This window comes from Diabrotica virgifera, chromosome 3 (assembly GCF_917563875.1).
Source record: "Diabrotica virgifera virgifera chromosome 3, PGI_DIABVI_V3a".
Classification (NCBI taxonomy): domain Eukaryota; kingdom Metazoa; phylum Arthropoda; class Insecta; order Coleoptera; family Chrysomelidae; genus Diabrotica; species Diabrotica virgifera.
The window spans coordinates 252,107,128-252,128,576 of NC_065445.1; the positions used below are offsets into that span (position 1 = coordinate 252,107,128).

Below are 21,449 nucleotides of genomic sequence, written 5' to 3' on the forward strand. Positions count from 1 at the left end.
GACAGCACCGTCAGCATTCAGTCAGTCCAAGCAGATGTAGGTGCCGTCGGAGTCTACAGTGGCCTGTGAGCATACTGACCACCAGGGAGCATCTTCTACGATCTAGAAGAAGCAGTTGGGTGCCTAGTCTCCCTCAAACCTCCACAACTGCCTCAGGACTCATGGAACCTCCGCAAAAGAAGCTCCCTGAGACTACCCCGACCAGTACTGAAAGGCACTCCAATCACACGTTCGTGTCCCACAGGCAGAGTGGATGAACCTTGTCTTGCTAGGGCGTTAGTCCGTTCGTTGCCTTCCACACCTGTGTGTCGCGGTACCCATACCAACCTAACCCTGTTGGTCAGAGCAACATCATCAAGTGCTCTCTTGCACTCAAGAACCAGCTTAGAGCTGATCTTGGGCGCTTCCAAAGCCCTTGGCGCTGCCTGGCTGTCAGAGCAAACCCTGTCTGTAATCTCTTGAGCACATACCAGGATTGCAAAGATTTCGGCTTGAAAGACTTATGCATGAGAGCCGAGAGCCAGGTTAGACTCAAATCTGACTCCACCACCATACACTCCAGCACCTGCCCGCTCGTCCATTCTAGACCCATCTGTAAACCAGGTGAGCCCCTTCCGACAGATTAGTGTGGGTTCTCGTTCTACCCACTCACCCCGGTCAGGAAATTGAACCAAGAAGGAGGATGAGAACTCAAATTGAGGAGCCCTAGAAAGCACAGGACAACACTCGATAGCCTGTCAGCAAATGTCACAGTGGCACATCTGCCCTTTCATTCCAACCAATATCCAGAGCAGTTGAGACAATAGGCTGCCATCATGGCTTCGTGCTCTACAATGAGCTGTATCCAGCAGAACCTCAAGAGCTGCTGTGGGAGTGGTCCTCATGGCTCCTGAGATGCCAACGCATGCCACCCGCTGTATGTAAGCCAACTGGACCTTGACTGAAGACAGTCTAGCCCGGGGCCACCACACGATTGCCGCATACGTCAGCTTTGCGGCTTTACCATGGATTGGTATATCCAATGTAAAATTTTTGGCTGCAGACCCCATTTGGCTCCGGAAGCTCTTCTGCACGCCTAGTAAGCTGCAGCGGCCTTCTTCAACTTGGCATCCAGATGTTCCTTCCATGTCAGTTTAGAATCCAGGATCACTCCTAGATACTTCACTGACTTGGAAATCGATAATTCTTTCTCATAGTAGCTAAACTCTCTAGCTAGTAGATCCGATGACCCTTCTCCGAGTAAACGGAACCACAGCAGTCTTCTCAGTATTAACCCCGAGTGACTGCCCTCAGCACCATTCTTCAAAAAGCCCGAGGGCCACCTGAGCGACCTCGTGCACTGTTCCCGGGAAGAGCCTCTCAATCAGTAAAACTCCGTCATCGGCGTAGGCTTATACATACTTTGTTCGGACAGTCGCTGAAGAAGGCCGCCAACCACAAGGCACCACAACAGGGGGGATAGAACTCTTCACTGAGGGCAACTATGCACATTCATTCTTAGAAAGAACAGGTATAGATGCAAACTCTAGAAAACCCTTAGCAATGTGAAATTTTACACAATGACACATTTGTTTTATTTCATTTACACATTTGAAAGCGTATATACGAAGTAGACTGAAGAATACTGTTACGCTACTTTATTCCATACCTAACGGTACATTAACCTGCTTCTAGTATATTCTAGAGAAATCCAGCTAATCCAAACTACGCTGTTCGAGACTCCTTCTGCATTCGAGAGTATTCAACGAATCGAGAAACTAGTCGAACGAGGACTGTTGGAGTTCCGTAGAGAATTCCCGAAGCAGGGATATCGAATAGTTTAAATCGTTCATTCATTCTGAATGAAAATATTGTATCGTAAAGTCTAGTAAGTGCGTAGTATTGTTGTCGGAAAATATAAATTGTAATCTATTATATGTTTTAGTATTGGTATATTTAAAATAATGTTAAGTATAATAAATTAATATAACTGCAAAATAAAAACTAAATAAAATAGGTGTAAATTTATTAGTAAATCACATTACAATACTTATTAATGAGAAGTTTGTTTTTCCATGCCACTTCTTATCATACTCTTATACAACATACTATAGAAACGTATATTCTGTATTACAATATAATTTATGTTTTTCAATGCGCATCTAATTATTTTTCCCGAGAGTAAGAAAAGTTAGTTATTCTTTAGTAAATATCATATCAATTAATGGGGCTTTCAAAATATTCACAATAAATGTTTCTAAAATAGTGTTATTACTTTGATCTGGAATACATGGTTTTCTGGAATACATGGTTGACCATTGTTACTGTAAATCGACACAGCTGCCATTATTGGGCTCATGAAAATCCTAGAGTTAACCATATCTAGAGTTATTAGAAGAAACATATTTGTTTGTTAAAATTAAATGCACGGCACACTTTCACATTATAGCATAAACTAAGGCTTTAATGAATGAGGATTGAACGAGTATTAGATGGCCAACAATATACCCCGATTTGACTTCCATTGGCTTCTTCCTATGGGGTTGTTAAAAAATTAAAATTTATAATACCATTACTGCACACTAATGTAGTCTAATAACCGCTGAAATGCTTCCAAATGTTTGTCATAATTTCGAACAGCGAATTTTTAATAAAATGAACATTGATGGATATCATCTTGTATTAATTAAATAATTATAGCTGATGAGTAAACTGTTTTGAATTCTGAATTTATTAATTTGAAGTTTGCTCATTTTACATTAAAAATGTATAAACATTTTCAATTTCGTTGGAACCCGAAACTGCAGCAGCATTATATTCTATTTCAATCAGAGAGTGCAGAAGAGTCTATACCGATTTCGGGGCTTTTTTGCCCCATCATCAGTAGATCCATATCCTCTTTTCTCCGATTGAACCAGGATACCTCGACGCGTGCCGTAACGGATTGCAACGAACGAAACGGTAAACGAATCTTTCAGTAAACTCGTCCCAAGGACGCAACTTATAAATATTGACAATATCATTTTAAAGTCTTCTACTTTAAAATGTATAATATATGTCTGAATTGACGATATAAATGAGTCAGATTAAATAAATTATTAGTAGAATTTTATACTAAGCAATAACATTTTTGTTTGAATTAGTAATATTTTGTATTTTGACAACAACATCCGATTTGAGCGTCGAAACGTTAATAAAATTATTTCTTCAATTTAATTGAGGCTTATTTCACAATCAAAATCTTCTTCTTATAATAGGCCTCTTGGCCTGTTCCTTAAGATTTTGAGCTTGTATTCGTAGCTGTGATGTTGACTGCCAGCTATCTCACCACCTTTTAAAGGGCCTTCCTATTGGTTTCTTGCCTGTTGGCATTCTCGTCACATGCTGATTCCACTCTCGTCGTCTCTGTCTTCCCCATCGTACTATATTTTGTATGTTACAGATATCTCTTATTCTGTCGTTCGGTATTCTGTCTCTCAGTGTTTGAAATTAATCTAACCAATCAAAATAGTTCATTATATTTTAGTTATATCAGAGAGTGCAGGAAGAGTCTATACCGGTTTCGGGGCTTTTTTGCCCCATCATCAGTAGACCCATATCCTCTTCTCTCCGATTGAACCAGGATACCACGACGCGTGCCGTCCCCGATTGCAACCATTTCGTTCGTTGCAATCCGGGACGGCACGCGTCGAGGTATCCTGGTTCAATGGGAGAGGAGAGGATATGGGTCTACTGATGATGGAGCAAAAAAGCCCCGAAACCGGTATAGACTCTTCCTGCACTCTATGATTGAACTAGAATATAATGCTGCCGCATTTCGAGTTGCAACGAAATTGAAAATGTTCATACATTTTTAATGTTTAATTTATTTACCCTTTTTGGAGTACTTAGGCAATCTTCTCGTTAGAGCTTTACCACTCTGAGCAAATGGGACGTGCATTATTTAAAATTCCCTCATCTTCTGATCGTCTTGGCACCCGCATGGCTTATAATTTTTAAAAGCCTCGGAGGTTGTAACCAGAGAGGCGTCCACCTGTATGTAGAACGATATTTATTGTCGGTTTATGCACTACTAGATTAAGAACTTAGTTTGTTTGCTCATTTTATTTACGTTCTTCTTCTTCTTATAATAGGCCTCTTGGCCTGTTCCTTACCGATTTTGAGCTTGTATTCGTAGCTGTGATGTTGACTGCCAGCTATCTCGCTACCTTTTAAAGGGCCTTCCTATTGGCCTCTTGCCTGTTGGCTTCGAATCCCTGGCCATACAGGCTGTTCTCTCGTTGTCCATTCTCGTCACATGCTGATTGCACTTTCGTCGTCTCTGTCTTCCCCACCGTACTATATCTTGTATGTTACAGAGATCTCTTATTCTGTCGTTCGGTATTCTGTCTCTCAGTGTTTTCCCAGTTATTGACCTCAACGTTCTCATTTCTAAAAAAACATAAAATCCTTTATAAAAGGTATATTTGTTAAAATCTCTATACAGGGCCACATCAAAGACATAACTAGTTTTAAATCGGTCGACCGATCATCATCAGTGCTTTCCTAAAATGTGTATAATCTGATAAAATGATGCAAGTATTTAAAATTTTGACCAAGGTTATAAAAGTTATAGAATACTCACTCAGAATCTAACATGCTAGCCACCAAAGTAAAAAATATTTGGGTATAAACCCTTTAAAATTGATCCGTCATAGTAACATATTATACAAATGGATGTTTAAGATATCCAATGTTTTAGGCTCGAGGTACCATTGAGCTCAATTTGACTAGTTCACATCATGGCTGTATGGAAGCAAGTGACTTTGATAGCGGAAATTCTGAAAGGTGACATGACAGGAATGACAGTTCCACAGGAAGTTATAACCTCCCAGTTGGTTTTGTGATATTTATTGTAAAGTTTGTTAAATTATTAACAATAAAAACGTCGTTCCCACTGTGGTTACGTGAGGACAATAAGTACAGGAACAATAAAAACAGATTGTTTTTATTGTTAATAATTTAACAGACTTTACAATAAATATCACAAAACCAACTGGGAAATTATAACTTCCTGTGGAACTGTCATTCCTGTCATGTCACCTTTCAGAATTTCCGCTATCAAAGTCACTTGCTTCCATACAGCCATGATGTGAACTAGTCAAATTGAGCTCAATGGTACCTCGAGCCTAAAACATTGGATATCTTAATCATCCATGTTTAAATCCACATCATTTGTATATGTTACTATGACGGATCAATTTTAAAGGGTTTATACCCAAATATTTTTTACTTTGGTGGCTAGCATGTTAGATTCTGAGTGAGTATAATCTATAACTTTTATAACCTTAGTCAAAATTTTAAATACTTTGCATCATTTTATCAGATTATACACATTTTAGGAAAGCACTGATGATGATCGGTCAACCGATTGAAAACTACACACACCGGCAAAATTAGCCGAACACGTTAAAAATGGGACATGTTTGATGTCTCGTATTTTATAAACCAGTGGTCCGATTTGAGTGATTCTTTTAGTATGTTATAACCTTATTATTTAAGAATATCGGTGTAATAATATTGTTGCTAGACAGGTAAATGTCATTTTATACGGGGTGTAACAAGCATACTGTGTTTTTTTCTTAAAGTTCGGAACACCCTGTGGAATATTCCAGCATATTTAAAATATTAAAATTAAAACTCGATTGTAGAATTATGCTTTCTTAACATTTTCTTTTTTGATTCATTTGCTTATGTTGGAAAATAAAAAAGTTATGTGCTTTTAAAAAAAGTTACAACTAGCCATGTTTTTTATCAATAAATCTTCATAGTAGGGGAGAAAAGTATGCTAAATTTGCAATTACTCGAGCGTTCTTGTGACCTGGAGTGGATTGTGAAGAGTGGGTGCTACAACCAAAAAAAGTTAAGTTAAGTTTTCCATAAAGTGTGGGACTCTCCATTTTTCAATTTAATTTTCCATTTCCACCAATCGTTTTTTCCGATTATAGCGCTATTTATCCATAATAGGGAAAAATGTTGCGAATAAAAGTTGCTTATTTTTACGTCAAGGATCCAAATCTGCAATAAAAATTGGGGGCTCCTATTTAATATTTTAATGTAACCCCCCACCCCACCTCCGTGGCGGGTCGTGTTTGGTGCCATTCGGTAGATTTTTGAAAAATATTGAATAGGTGTATTTTGCAGTTTTACGATCTGATGTTCATTTCGCAAAATATCGCAGGGTTCGTATTTATAATTTTTAATTTACCCCCTACCCCTCTTCGTGGGGTGTCACGAGCCCCCACGGAGGTGGGGTGGGGGATTTAATTTAAAATCTTAAATAAGAGCCCCCAATTTTTATTGCAGATTTGGATTCTTTACGTAAAAATAAGCAACTTTTATTCGACATATTTTTTCGAATTACGGATAAATAGCGCTATAATCGGAGAAAAATGATTGTTTCAAATGGAAAATTAAATTAAAAAATGAAAAGTCCCACACTTTATGGAAAACTTAACTTAACCTTTTTCTGATTTTAGCACATACTCTTCACAATCGAATAGGTTCTAATAACGCTCGAGTAACTGCAAATTTAGTATACTTTCCTCCCCTACTATGAGGATTTATTGATGAAAGACATGGATAGTTGTTAACGCACATAACTTTTTTATTATCTCATATAACTAAATGAATCGAAAAGGAAATTGTTAAGTAAGCCTAAGTCTACAATCGAGTATTAATTCTAATATTTTACATATGCTAGAATATTCCACAGGGTGTTCCAAACTTTAAGAAAAAAACACAGTATGATTGGTACACCCGGTATAAAATGGTATTTACCTGTCTAGCAACAATATTATTACAACGATATTCTTAAATAATAAGGTTATAACATACTAAAAGAATCACTCAAATCGGACCACTGGTTTATGAAATACGAGACATCAAACATGTCCCATTTTTAACGTGTTCGGCTAATTTTGCCGGTGTGTGTAGTTATGTCTTTGATGTAGCCTTGTATAGGGATTTTAACAAATATACCTTTTATAAAGGATTTTATGGTTTTTTGTAATAAATGGTATACAGCCAACTACAGGAAAATTTTTCCTCGTGGATTCTCATTTCTGATGTTCTCAGTATCCTCTTGGTTTCTGCTGTCACATCTTGTTTCTATCGCGTACGTCATGATCGGTCTTACACATGATTTGTATATGCGTACTTTCCCTTCCAGCCTCATATCTTTGTTTCTCCAGATGACATCCCTCAGACATCCTGACACGTAATTGGCTTTATTTGCTTGCTTTCGGACATTCCCTTTAACATCTCCATAACTACATATTTCGACTTCCAGATATTGGAATCTCGAGACTTATTCAATTAGTTCGTTGTTAATGACTAATTTACATCTTATGGGTTCCCTTGACACTACCAGGGATTTTGTCTTGGCTGTTGATATTTTCATGTTGTTGTTCTTCGCCACTGTATTGAAAGTTTGTGCCATTCGCTGTAGGTTATCCTCGTTATCATAGATTAAGATTGCGTCGTCAGCATAACAGAGGATTTTTATTTGTTTTTCCGTCATCTTATATCCTTTTCCAGTACCTTTAATGTTTTCTATGATTTTGTCCATTACTAAATTAAAAAGCAATGGGCTCAAGCTATCCCCTTGCCTGATTACCGAGTTGATTTCTACTTCCGGTGTTAGTTCATTCTCGTCTTTTATTCTGGTTTTGTTCTTCGTATTAATGCCTTTTATCCTTATCATCTTGTTGGGCTGATTTTTCTCCTTTAGCAATCTTAGCACATCTTCCAATCTTACACAATTGAAGGCCTTAGTCAGATCTATAAAGCACATAAATGCAGGTTTATTATATTCCAGTGCTTTCTCAGGAATTTGTCTGGCTCTGAATATGGCGTCTATTGTGGACCTATTTTTCCGAAAACCTTGTTGTTCCTCACTAATTGTGTATTCTTCTTATTATTCTTATTTAAGTTACATTTAATAAAGGTTCCTATCAATATAGTAAATCTAATCCTTTCTTCGTTGGTTTTTAAGAATCGCACCTATCATTGTTACCATCAACAAGTTTTTATAGTTTGGTTTTTATTTTAGGTTATCAAGAGTCAAATAATAGTTTGCACATTGAAGAAAATTCATGTCCAGTTTGTTGCAAGCAGTTTTCTCGAAAGAATGGATTAAACAGACATATTCAAACGCACTATGAAAAAACCCATCAATGCGAAATATGCTTTAAATGGTTTCATCGACGTAGTTATCTCAACTCTCATACAAGAAGGCACACTGAAGAGAAACTTTATCAATGTAAAATTTGTTCTAATTCGTTTTCACAAAGGAGTGCTTTGAACATACATGTTAAAAAGCACAATATGAGAGTTGATACGGGAGAAAAACCTTATCAATGCGAAATTTGCTTGAAGTTGTTTTCCGGAAAAACTACTTTAAAACGGCATGCGAGGGTACACATTGGAGAAAAACCTTATCAATGCGAAATTTGTTTGAATTATTATTCCCGAAGAGATGATTTGAAAGTACATATGAGAAAGCACACTGGCGAGAGACCTTATCATTGCGAGATTTGTTCAAATTCATTTTGTCGTGCAGGTAATTTGAAAGAGCATATGAGGACACACTCTAGAGAAAAACGTTATCAATGTGAAATTTGTTCCAAGGGGTTTTCACAAAGGAGTGCGTTGAAAGTACATATAAGAAAACACACCGGCGAAAAACCTTATCAATGCGAAATATGTTCAAAGTCATTTCCCCACGTAGGTACTTTGAAAGGACATATGAAAATGCATACTGGAGAAAGGCCTTATCAATGTGAAATTTGTTTTAACTCGTTTTCGCATAAGAGTGTTTTGAAAGTACATATCAGAAAACACACTGGCGAAAAACCATATCAATGTAAAATTTGTTTAAAATCATTTGCTCAATCGAGTGATATGAAAAAACATACTATGAGAATGCACATTCATTCATCGAAAGAACAGGTACGGATGCACACTCTTAGCAATGTGAAAGGGCCTAGCAATGGGCCACACTCTTAGCAATGAGAAAACTCTTAGCAATGTGAAAGGGCCTAGCTGGGTAACATGATGAGAAATGCCCCCAACTCGATTCGAATTCCATATAGGTCACTGTTTAGCACATATAGAGAAACTTACTCTCTGAAATTTTCTGATGTGAAATTTGTTTTAACTCGTTTTCGCATAAGAGTGCTTTGAAAGTACGTATCAGAAAACACAGTGGCGAAAAACCTTATCAGTGTGAAATTTGTTTAAAATCATTTTCTCAGTCAGGTGATATCAAAAAAACATAATATGAGAATGCACATTCAGAATCAGCAAGGTCTGCAAATCTGGGCTCCTCTTGCCGATGCCACCCCGAACGTCTAATCCCCCAGAAACATTATGGAATCACAGAAAGCCACAAGTCTCTTAAAAGAAAAGGCACCTCCCTCACCTGGCTCGGCTGCATAGATGCCGATCCCAGGATCTGCCACCTCTGATAGGCCAATGCCGGGCATTCCCAGAGGACATGTGAGGAGGTTTCCTCCTCGTCATTACATAGACGGCACTTTGAGTCTTCCGCCAGTCCAAACAGATGGAGGTGCCGTCGGAGTCTACAGTGGCCTGTAAGCATACTGACCACCAGGGAGCACATTCTACGTTCTAGAAGAAGCAGTTGGGCTGTGAGACTTTTGGATGGCCCCAATATGTAGAGCCTAGCCTCCCTCAAACCTCTACAACTGGCCCAGGAGTCATGGAACCTCCGCAGAAGAAGCTCCCTGAGTCTACCCCGACCAGTACTGAAGGGCACACAATCACAGATTCGAATCTGAATGAAAATATTGTATCGTAAAGTCTAGTAAGTGCGTATTGTTGTCGGGAAATATAAATTGTAATCAATTATAATATGTTTTAGTGTTGGTAAATTTAAAATAATGTTAAGTGTATATAAATTAATATAAGTGCAAAATAAAAACTAAATAAAATAGGTGTAAATTTATTAGTAAATCACATTACAATACTTATTAATGAGAAGTTTGTTTTTCCATGCAACTTCTTATCATACTCTTATACAACATACTATTGGGACCGTGCAAGTTCGGAAAAGCGACACCTGGTTTCAAAGCTCGGCAACATTTTTCGCACTTTTGATTATATTGGCCAATCATATTGGTCCTGGTTACTGGACAATTGTCAAGGCCACAACCCAAAAAATTATAAGAAAAAAAAGTAATATTAAGGTTATGTAATTAAAAGGTAAACAACTGTATGTAGTAAATAAAATTAATTATTAAAATGTACAAGCAAAAAACAATTAAATTTACTTTTATATAATAATTGCATATCATATCAATATTGTGGAGCAACATATAATTTTTCTTCTTCATTGACAGTAGATATGAAATATACGTCATTTTCAATTCAAATTTGAATTGACAATGAATTATTTAAGAAAGTTACAAGATCTCTCCGCTATTCGCGCACGATCGTTTCTCGTATCCCCTCCAAGTACTTGCACACGGCGAATAGATACGTATATTCTGTATTACAATGTAATTTATATTTTTCAATGCGCATCTAATTATTTTTCCCGAGAGTAAGAAAAGTTAGTTATTCTGTAGTAAATATATCAATTAATTGGGCTTTCAAAATATTTACAATAAATGTCTCTAAAATAGTGTTATTACTTTGATATAACTTTTCTGGAATACATGGTTGACCATTGTTACTGTAAATCGACACAGCTGCGATTATTGGGCTCATGAAAATCCTAGAGTTCACCATATCTAGAGTTATTAGAGGAAACATATTTGTTTGTTTAACTTAGATGCACGCACACTTTCGCATTCTAAGGCTTTAATGAATGCGGATTGAACAAGTATAGATGGCCAATAATATACCCCGATTTAACTTCCTAAGGCTTCTTCCTATGGAGTTGTTTAAAAATTAAGATTTATAGTACCATTCCTGCTTCATTACCATATGTAACTAAGACGACGAATGGTGCATTAATGTAGTCTAATAACCGCTGAAATGCTTTGAAATGTTTGTCATAATTTCGAACAGCGACTTTTTAATAAAATGAACATTGATGGATGTCATTTTGTATTAATTAAATAATTATAGCTGATAAGTAAACTGTTTTTAATTCTGAATTTATTAATTTGAAGTTTTGCCCATTTTACATTAAAAACGTATAAACATTTTCAATTTCGTTGCAACCCGAAACTGCAGCAACATTATATTCTAGTTTAATGAGAGAGTGCAGGAAGATTCTATACCGGTTTCGGGGCTTTTTGCCCCATCATCAGTAGACCCATATCCTCTTCTCTCCGATTGAACCAGGACACCTGGACGCGTGCCGTCCCCGATTGCAACCATTTCGTTCGTTGCATTTACGTTACATTTAATAAAGGTTCTTATCAATACTGTAAATTTAATTAATACTTTCTTCGTTACCGTCAACAAGTTTTTATAGTTTGGTTTTTATTTTAGGTTATCAAGAGTCAAATAATAGTTTGCACATTGAAGAAAATTCATGTCCAGTTTGTTGCAAGCAGTTTTCTCGAAAGAATGAATTAAAAAGACATCATCAAACTCACTATGAAAAAACTCACCAATGTGAAATATGCTTTAAATGGTTTCATCGACATAGTAGTCTCATCTCCCATAAAAAAATTCACACTGGAGAGAAACCTTATCAATGTAAAATTTGTTCGAAGCGGTTTTCGCATAGTTGTGTTTTGAACGTACATGTCAGAAAGCACACTGGCTTAAAATCTTATCAGTGTGAAGTTTGCTCTAAGTCATTTTATCAATCAAGTGATCTTAAAACACATATGAGAGTTCATACCGGAGAAAAACCTTATCAATGCGAAATCTGTTTGAAGGACTTTTCCCGAAGACAAGATTTGAAAAGACATATGAGAAAGCACACTGGGGAGAAACCTTATCAATGCAGAACTTGTTCCAAGTCGTTTTCTGAGTCAGGTTATCTTAGAATACACATCAGAATTCATACTGGAGAAAAGCCTTATCAATGCGAAATGTGTTCAAAGTCGTTTTCCCAAGCACTTAATTTGAAAGATCATATGAACCTGCATACTGGGGAAAAGCCTTATCAATGTGAAGTTTGTTCCAAGCCGTTTTCACAGACAAGGACTTTGAAAGTACATATAAGAAAACACACTGGCGAAAAACCTTATCAATGCGAAATGTGTTCAAAGTCGTTTTCCCGTGCAGGTACGTTGAAAGAACATATGATGACACACTCCAGAGAAAGACCTTATCAACATCAATGTGAAATTTGTTCCAAGTCGTTTTCAAAAAGGAGTGCTTTGAAAGTACATATCAGAAAACACACTGGCGAAAAACCTTATCAGTGTAAAATTTGTTCCAAGTCGTTTTCACAAAGGAATGCTTTGAAAGTACATATCAGAAAACACACTGGCGAAAAACCTTATCAGTGTGAAATTTGTTTAAAATCATTTTCTCAGTCAGGCGCTTTGAAAAAACACACAATGAGAATGCACAATCAGAATCAGCAAAGTCTGCAAATCTGAGCTCCTCTTGCCGATGCCACCCCGAACCTCTAATTTCCCAGAAATCTTATGGCCTCACAAAAAGCCACAAGTCTCTTAAAATGCAACTCCCTCACCTAGCTCGGATACATAGGTGCCGATCCCAGGATCTGCCATCTCTGATAGGCCAATGTCGGGCGTCCCCAGAGGACATGGTGAGGAGGTTTCCTCCTCGTCATTACATAGACGGCACAGCCATCCGCCAGTCCAAGCAGATGAAGGTGCCGTCGGAATCTACAGTAGCCTGTGAGCATACTGACCACCAGGGAGCATCTTCTACAATCTAGAAGAAGCAGTTGGGCTGTGAGGCTTTTGAATGACCCCACTATGTGGAGCCGAGCCTCCCTCAAACCTCTACAACCGGCTCAGGAGTCCTGGAACCTCCGCAGAAGAAGCTCCCTGAGTCTACCCCGACCAGTACCGAAGGGCATCCCAATCACAGGTTCGAATCTGAATGAATATATTGTGTCGTAAAGTCTAGTAGACTGAGCCGCTATAGGCTATAGGTGAAATTTCTTAATCATTTTAGGCACGATGGGACCCTATAACTTAAATAGTAGAACCTAAAGGAAAAGGTTTGAACACTGTGTCGTCACTTTTCAGTGGCACATGCGTCGACATGCGTTTCAGTGGCACATCAAACTTTCCACTTATGGACGGGATAAATAAATTAAAAGTTACCCTCCCTTACTAACAGAATTCAATTTTTTTTATTTTTTAAGTTCTATGTGATTAACACATAAGATTCAGCGTAATTTTAACCCACCACCCCTTTCCCCCTGTCCCCACCATCAAAAAAAATTCATTTTTCGTTTTTATTTTTTTGCTGGGATCCAATCAATTTTAAAATTTCAAAAAATTCACTCTTTATAAAACATGTCAATTTTTTATAGCCCGTAGGTAGAGTGTACCTAACCTCAAAAAAATTTAAAAAAAAAATTTCAAAAAAGCGTATAATTTTTTTTTGGGGAATAGCTGCAGGTCTAATTTTTTCTTAATCTTGTGTGTTTTATCCAACACTATATTTATAATTTTTTCAGATTTTCCGTAAGGCTCGCCACCTTCAAGAATCCGAAAAACTGTTTTTTGGGGGGTTTTTGGGGATTTTCCCTATTTTATAGATTTCATAATATATCAAATCAATTTTGATTTTATAAGTTATATGTAAAGACGTACAACGAAGTAACTGAGTCCTTTAGAATATTTAAAAATGGGAGAAACACGTTCAAAACCCCCTTAAAAAACAGTTTTTGGATTTTTGAAGGCGACCAGCGTTACAGAAAAATCTGAAAAAAAATTAGAAATATAGTGTTTGATAAAATACACAAGATTAAAAAAAATAGATCTGCAGCTACCCCAAAAAAAAAGTTATATACTTTTCTCAAAAAAAAAGATTCTTTAAATTTTTTGAGGTTATGTACACTCAACCTACAGGTCTATAAAAAATAGACGTGTTTTATAAAAGCCTTAACTATGCGTGTGAATCTTTTGAAATTTTAAAATTGATTGCATCCCACCAAAAAAAAAATAAAATCAAAAATAAAGTTTTTGATAGTGGGGGCCGGGGTAAGGGGGTGGTGGGTTAAAATTACGATGAATCTTATATCTTAATCCCATAGAACTTAAATAAATGAAAAAGAAATGAATTCTGGTGGTGAGGGAGGGTATTTTTTAATATATGTATCCCTCCATAAGTGGAAAGTTTGATGCGCCACTTTCGACGCATGTGCCATTGAAAAGTGACGGCACAGTGTTCAAACCTTTTCTTTTAGGTTCTATTATTAAAGTTATAGGGTCTCATTGTGCCTAAAATGATTAAGAAATTTCACCTATAGCGGCTCTTAGTCTATAGTAAGTGCCTGTTGTTGTCAGGAAATATAAATTTTAATCAATTATGTTTTAGTGTTGATAAATTTAAAATAATGTTAAGTGCAAATAAATTAATATAAGTGCAAAATAAAAACTAAATAAAATAGGTGTAAATTTATTAGTAAATCACATTACAATACTTATTAATGAGAAGTTTGTTTTGCCATACAATTTCTTATCATACTATTGCGATATACTGTAGATATGTATATTCTGTATTACAATATAATTTATATTTTTCAATGCATCTAATTACTTTTCCCGAGTGTAAGAAAAATTAGTTATTCTGTAGTAAATATATCAATTAATTGGGCTTTCAAAATATTCACAATAAATGTCTCTAAAATAGTGTTATTACTTACATGATCGACCATTGTTAGTGTAAATCGACACAGCTACCATTATTGGGCTCATGAAAATCCTGGTTCACCATACCTAGTGTTATTAGAGTTAACAGATCTGTTTGTTCAAATTAGATGCACGGCAAACTTTCGCATTATAGCATAAACCTAAGGCTTTAATGAATGAGGATTTAATGAGTATTAGATGGCCAACAATATACCCCGATGTAAATTCCATTGGCTTCTTCCTATGAAGTTGTTTAAAAATTAAAATGTATAATACTATTCCTGCTTCATTGACATAACTAAGACGACGAATAGTGCATTAATGTAGTCTAATAACCGCTGAAATGCTTCCAAAGGTGTGTCATAATTTCGAACAGCGATTTTTTAATAAAAAGAACATTGATAAATATCTTTTTATATTAATTAAATAATTATAGCTGATAAGTAAACTGTTTTGAATTCTGAATTTATTAATTTGAAATTTTGCTCATTTACATTAAAAATGTCTAAACATTTTCAATTTCGTTGCAACCCGAAATTGCAGCAGCATTATATTCTAGTTTAATCAGAGAGTGCAGGAAGATTATATACCGGTTTCGGGGCTTTTTTGCCCCATCATCAGTAGACCCATATCCTCTTCTCTCCGATTGAACCAGGACACCTGGACGCGTGCCATCCCCGATTGCAACCATTTCGTTCGTTGCATTTACGTTACATTTAATAAAGGTTCTTATCAATACTGTAAATTTAATACTTTCTTCGTTGGTTTTTAAAAATCGCACCTATCATTGTTACCGTCAACAAGTTTTTATAGTTTGGTTTTTATTTTAGGTTATCAAGAGTCAAATAATAGTTTGCACATTGAAGAAAATTCATGTCCAGTTTGTTGCAAGCAGTTTTCTCGAAAGAATGAATTAAAAAGACATCATCAAACTCACTATGAAAAAACTCACCAATGTGAAATATGCTTTAAATGGTTTCATCGACGTAGTAGCCTTATCTCCCATAAAAAAATTCACACTGGAGAGAAACCTTATCAATGTAAAATTTGTTCGAAGCGGTTTTCGCATAGTTGTGTTTTGAACATACATGTCAGAAAGCACACTGGCTTAAAACCTTATCAGTGTGAAGTTTGCTCTAAGTCATTTTATCAATCAAGTGATCTTAAAACACATATGAGAGTTCATACGGGAGAAAAACCTTATCAATGCGAAATCTGTTTGAAGGACTTTTCCCGAAGACAAGATTTGAAAAGACATATGAGAAAGCACACTGGGGAGAAACCTTATCAATGCAGAATTTGTTCCAAGTCGTTTTCTGACTCAACTTGTCTTAGTATACACATCAGAATTCATACTGGAGAAAAGCCTTATCAATGCGAAATGTGTTCAAAGTCGTTTTCCCAAGCACTTAATTTGAAAGATCATATGAAAGTGCATACTGGGGAAAAGCCATATCAATGTGAAATTTGTTCCAAGTCGTTTTCACAAAGGGGTTCTTTGAAAATACATATCAGAAGACACACTGGCGAAAAACCTTATCAGTGTGAAATTTGTTTAAAATCATTTGCTCAGTCAGGTGATTTGAAAAAACATACTATGAGAATGCACGTTCATTCTTTGAAAGATAGTACTATCATGCAAACTGAAGAAAACCCTTAGCAGAGGGTTTAACAACCTTTATGTAGAAAGAACATATACATACTGCAAAAAAATCTAGTGAATGTCACTGGTCCTTCGAGCCGGATGATTAATCGAATCTAATCGAAACAATAGGAGAAAGAATGTAGTGCAATATGTATATAAAATTATCCATATAGTATATAAGAATAAATCTTCTTTAGCCTATTTCTATCCAACGTTGGACATAGGCCTTTGGGGAAATATAAGAATAAATACCAGTGTATAAATACAATAAATGACTGAAATAAATGAAATGAAATAGAAAACCCTTAGCAGTGTGAAATTTGAGGCAATGACGCATTTGTTTTATTTCATTTATACGTTTGAAAACGCTTATGAGAATAAACACCTTGAAGAATACTGTTAACTGTTACGCCACTTTATTCCATACCTAACGGTACATTCTAGGGAAAACCAGCTAATCCAATCTACGCTGTTCGAGAGTATTCGACGGGTCGAGAAACTAGTCGAACGAGGACTGTTGGAGTGCTGTAGAGAATTCCCAAAGCAGAGCCGTAACCTCGTAACCATATATCGTCGGTGATGTGTGATGTGACAATACTTTGATTGTGTAAATCACATTTTGATAAAAAAACTAGATTTCTGTGGAATTCGAGGTATTTCTTTTCAATCTTACTTGGATAATAGGAAACAACTGGTTAGAGCAAATCATACAGACTTTAGTCTCAAAAATGTTGTATGTGGGGTACCACAAGGTTCAGTATTGGCTCCTCTACTTTTCCTTACCTTTATTAATGACATCACTAGTTTAAAAATCGATGGAAAAGTTTTTCGTTTTGCTGACGATACCAGTATCACTTGGAGCAACTCAAATATCGCAACTCTTCATGCTACTATAACTTCTGATCTACTCACAATAAAATCCTGGTCCGATTCTAATTTACTCTCTTTTAACGTAGATAAAACAGTAGCATTATCCTATAAAGGAACTCTTCAACCCTCACCTCTTCATAACAGCCAGATCAGTATCGTTTCAGATCAGAAACAAAGTTTCTTGGTATTTTTTTAGATAGCAACCTTAAATGGTCCCTTCATATCGATGTGTTAAGCAAGAAACTATTCTCAGCTTGCTTTGCAATAAGATCTGTTTCGAAGGAAATGAATTTAGCCTCTTCCAAAATAACATACTTTTCATTGTTCGAGTCCCATCTTCGATATGGTCTGCCTTTTTGGGGTTCTGGTACAGCTGCCCAATCCGATGTTATTTTTAAATTACAAAAAAGAGCAATAAGATATCTGTTTGGCCTCAGAAGAACAACACATTGCAGAAGCCACTTCAAAGATCACAGGATTATTGGGCCCAGTATCCTACGTAATACTTTTCTTTCAAACACATCTAATGCATTGGCAGATTTCTGTGTCACCACCCATGTTTCGCAGCCATAACTTACTATGGGCCTGATTATTGTTTTATATACCCGGAGTTTTGTTTTCCGGTGTACGTCTCGTGATTTAAATATGTGGCTCATCGCGAAATAGGCTTTATTTGCCAGCACAAGCCTTCTATTTATTTCCGGTTCTTCTTCATTGCTTGCAACCAGATCCATTCCTAGGTACGTGAATCTATTCACATGTTCTATATCGTCAATAAAGTGTTGTTGCGCCGGTCTATTTGATCTGGTTTGTATGAGTAGTTTTGTTTTATTTGTGTTTATTGCTAGCCCTACTGCTTCTGCACTCTGTTTCAACTCAACGTAGGTTTCTTCCGCTGCATTCATTGTTCTGCTCATTATGTTTATATCATCCGCTTATGCTGCTAATTGGGTAGATTTGTTTGTAAGTATGTTATTTCCGCTTACCGTCAACCGTCTAATTACATATTCAAGAACAAGATTAAAAAGCGTTGGAGCCAGTCCGTCGCCTTGTTTCAGTCCTTGCGTTATCGTAAACGCATCAGTGATCTGTCCTTGAATACATACTTGTGCTTCTGTTTCTGTCATTGTCATTTGCACTAGTCGTATTAATTTTGATGGTATGCCAAATTCTTCCAATATATTAGGTAGAATTGTTCTATCTATTGAATCATAGGCTTGTTTAAAATCTACAAAGAGATTGTAAACGTCCATGTCATATTCCCATGCTTTGGCTAGTATTTGTTTAACTGTAAATAGTTGGTCAATGGTAGATCTATTTTGCCTAAACCCTGCTTGATATTTCCCAATGATTTTTTCCGTGAGAGGTTGAAGTCTTCGATTAAGGATGTTTGAATATTTTGTATCCCGAACAAAGTAGAGAGATGCCTCTATAATTCTGACACAACAGTTTGTCTCCTTTTTTATGAATAGGGCAGATTATACTTTTCTTCCATTGTTGGGGGATTTCTTCTTCTATCCATATCTCTCGTATTAGCTGATACATCTGTTGTGTCAAATTCCTTCCTCCTTTCTTTAGTAGTTTGCCGGTATTTTATCTATTCCCGGTGCTTTATGGCTTTTTTGTATGTGGATTGCCGTTTGGACCTCCTCTAGCGTTGGGGGTCTAGTTAATTCATTTTCTTCTCCATCTTCCCCCAGCTCTTGTTGTTGTACCTCCTGCCGTGCCTGCTGCTGCCTCTGTTGTTGTAATGGTGGTTGTGCCCCTTTGTTTAATACTTCCTTAAAATATGTCATCCAGGTTATCTTAATTTCGTCCATATCGCTAATGATTTTACATTGAGCAATGAACATCTTTCCCCAAGTTCCGTAAAATGACAAAAGCCTATTTATCTGAAAGAGCATATTATTAAATAGCAGAGTTTCTTAACCAATAACTAAGAAATTACAGTATTCTTATGTATAAGTAGAATCTGAATCTATATTTGAGTGTCATATGCAGCAGCATAACTTATTAAATTGCTTAGGGTAGATTAAGCAATTTGCAATTTTTTTTTTATTTTGCAATAGATTGTTACTGATTTTTATTTCACTTTATTATGTTTTATTTATATTGACGATTTTTATAATTTTAGTAAATTGTATTTGTTATTATTTTTATTTATGATTCTTGTAAGCTTTGTCTATAAAATTGTTAAATTTTTCATGACAATAAAGTATATTTCTATTAGTCATTTTATCCAATTCCGGTCTTATTTTGAATGTATATTTTTCACCTTCAAGAGGGGGGCATTCCCCTCCATTTTTGTAAAATGGAGGGGATGTAGAAATGTAAACTTTTTCTTATATAATAATAGACAATTTCAAGTACATATTCCCAAATTTTCATCATTCCTTCATTTTTTTGGGGTCAGATTGTTCTTTGATCTGGCTAGTACTACAATCACAAGAAAGATGCACTAATAAAAATAAACAAACCAAGACACGTTAAATCTTACGAGGAGCACTCTCAAATCATGATTTACAAAGTTTATACATTGTAAATCATGATTCGGGAGTGCTCCTAGTAGCATTAAACGTGTCTTGGTTTGTTTATTTTTATTAGTACATCTTTATTGTGATTTTATAAAGTATACCCAGTATACTGAAGTCAGAAGTCATAAAAGCAATACAACAAGCCAAAAACAATAAAGCACCTGGACCAGATCAAATCCCTGTTGAGCTACTTAAACTTTATGATGAGGAAAACATTACCTACTTGACTACTTTCTTTAACAAAATTTACAACGAAGGAAAAATACCAGATGATTGGTAGGAGTCACTGTTTATAACATTACCAAAGAAAAGCAGGCCCACCAAATGCAGCGATTTTAGACTAATCAGTTTGATGAGTCACACACTTAAGATACTTTTACGTATTATACAAAACCGAGTATTCCTTCTGTGCGAAACTAGAACGGGTAATAAGCAATTTGGATTTAGAAATGGTCTAGGAACTAGAGAAGCACTATTTTGTATGCGCGTTCTATTACAAAAAAGTTGTGAATTCCGAAAGAACGTTTATGTTTGTTTCATCGACTTCGAGAAGGCATTCGACCGAGTACAACATGATACACTTTTCGATTGCCTGCAGGCAGCAGGACTTGACCACTACGATATAAGACTGCTGAAATACTTATATTACAATCAAGTAGCCTCTATCCAAATTGGAGATAGTTGTACTGAAAAACTGCCGATAAAACGTGGAGTACGACAAGGTTGTGTTTTATCACCCACTCTTTTTAATCTGTACCCTGAAGAAATCTTTAGGGAGGCTTTGGATGACAGACAAGAGGGAGTAAGGCTAGGCGGAGAAGTAATCAACAATATTAGATACGCTGACGATACAGCCATTCTTGCTGAAAATTTACAAGATCTTCAGACACTACTAAATCTAGTCAGTGAAGCAAGTTATCGGAGAGGCCTTAAAATCAACATTTCAAAGACAAAGTGGATGGCAGTTGGAAAGATTAATATAGATCAAGGTCAGCTTTCTCTTGATGGAGAGGAGTTAGAACGGGTAAATCATTTCAAGTACCTTGGCAGCTGGTTAAATGTAAATTGTGACTCTGATGAAGAGATAATAACTAGGATCGAAATATCACGGAAGGCTTTTATGACCTGGAAACCAGTTTTATGTAACAGAAACCTGTCGATGAATATTCGAAAGAAGGTGCTGAAATGTTATGTGTGGTCTATCCTATTGTATGGTTGTGAGACATGGACGTTAAAAACCACAATGCTAAACAAAATAGAAGCATTCGAATTGTGGTGCTATCGACGAATCCTAAAGATATCGTGGGTTTCGCACACTTCCAATGAAGATGTTCTTCAAATGCTGAATTCAGAACGTCTGCTCATAAGCATCATAAAGAGGAGAAAAACAGAATACTTCGGCCATATAATTAGAGGACCTAAATACCATCTGCTTCGCCTTATAATACAAGGAAAAGTGGAGGGAAAGAGATGGATTGGTCGAAAGAAACTTTCATGGCTGCGTAATATTAGACAATGGTGTGGCTGCACAGTAGAAGAATTATTTCGCGCAGCAGCCGATAGAGAGAGATTTCAAGAAATTGTAAACATGATGACGGCCAACGTCTGAACACA

General features: G+C 36.2%; 1 protein-coding gene across 6 annotated transcripts in view; it reads left to right on the plus strand.

Annotated features, from left to right (window-relative positions):
• Positions 1-19,544, plus strand: part of LOC126881703 (zinc finger protein 239-like) — a 47,240-nt gene extending 27,696 nt beyond the window's left edge. The window contains exon 4 of one of the 6 annotated variants that reach the window (XR_007696964.1): positions 15,617-15,717. Coding sequence is in view for 3 of the 6 variants with exons in the window: in XM_050646113.1 (XP_050502070.1) it covers positions 11,485-12,551 (1,067 nt within the window). In the remaining 3 variants the exon portion in view is untranslated. The other 5 variants (XR_007696963.1, XR_007696965.1, XM_050646114.1 and 2 more) reach the window with 5 other exon arrangements.
• Positions 19,545-21,449: the final 1,905 nt, after the last annotated feature.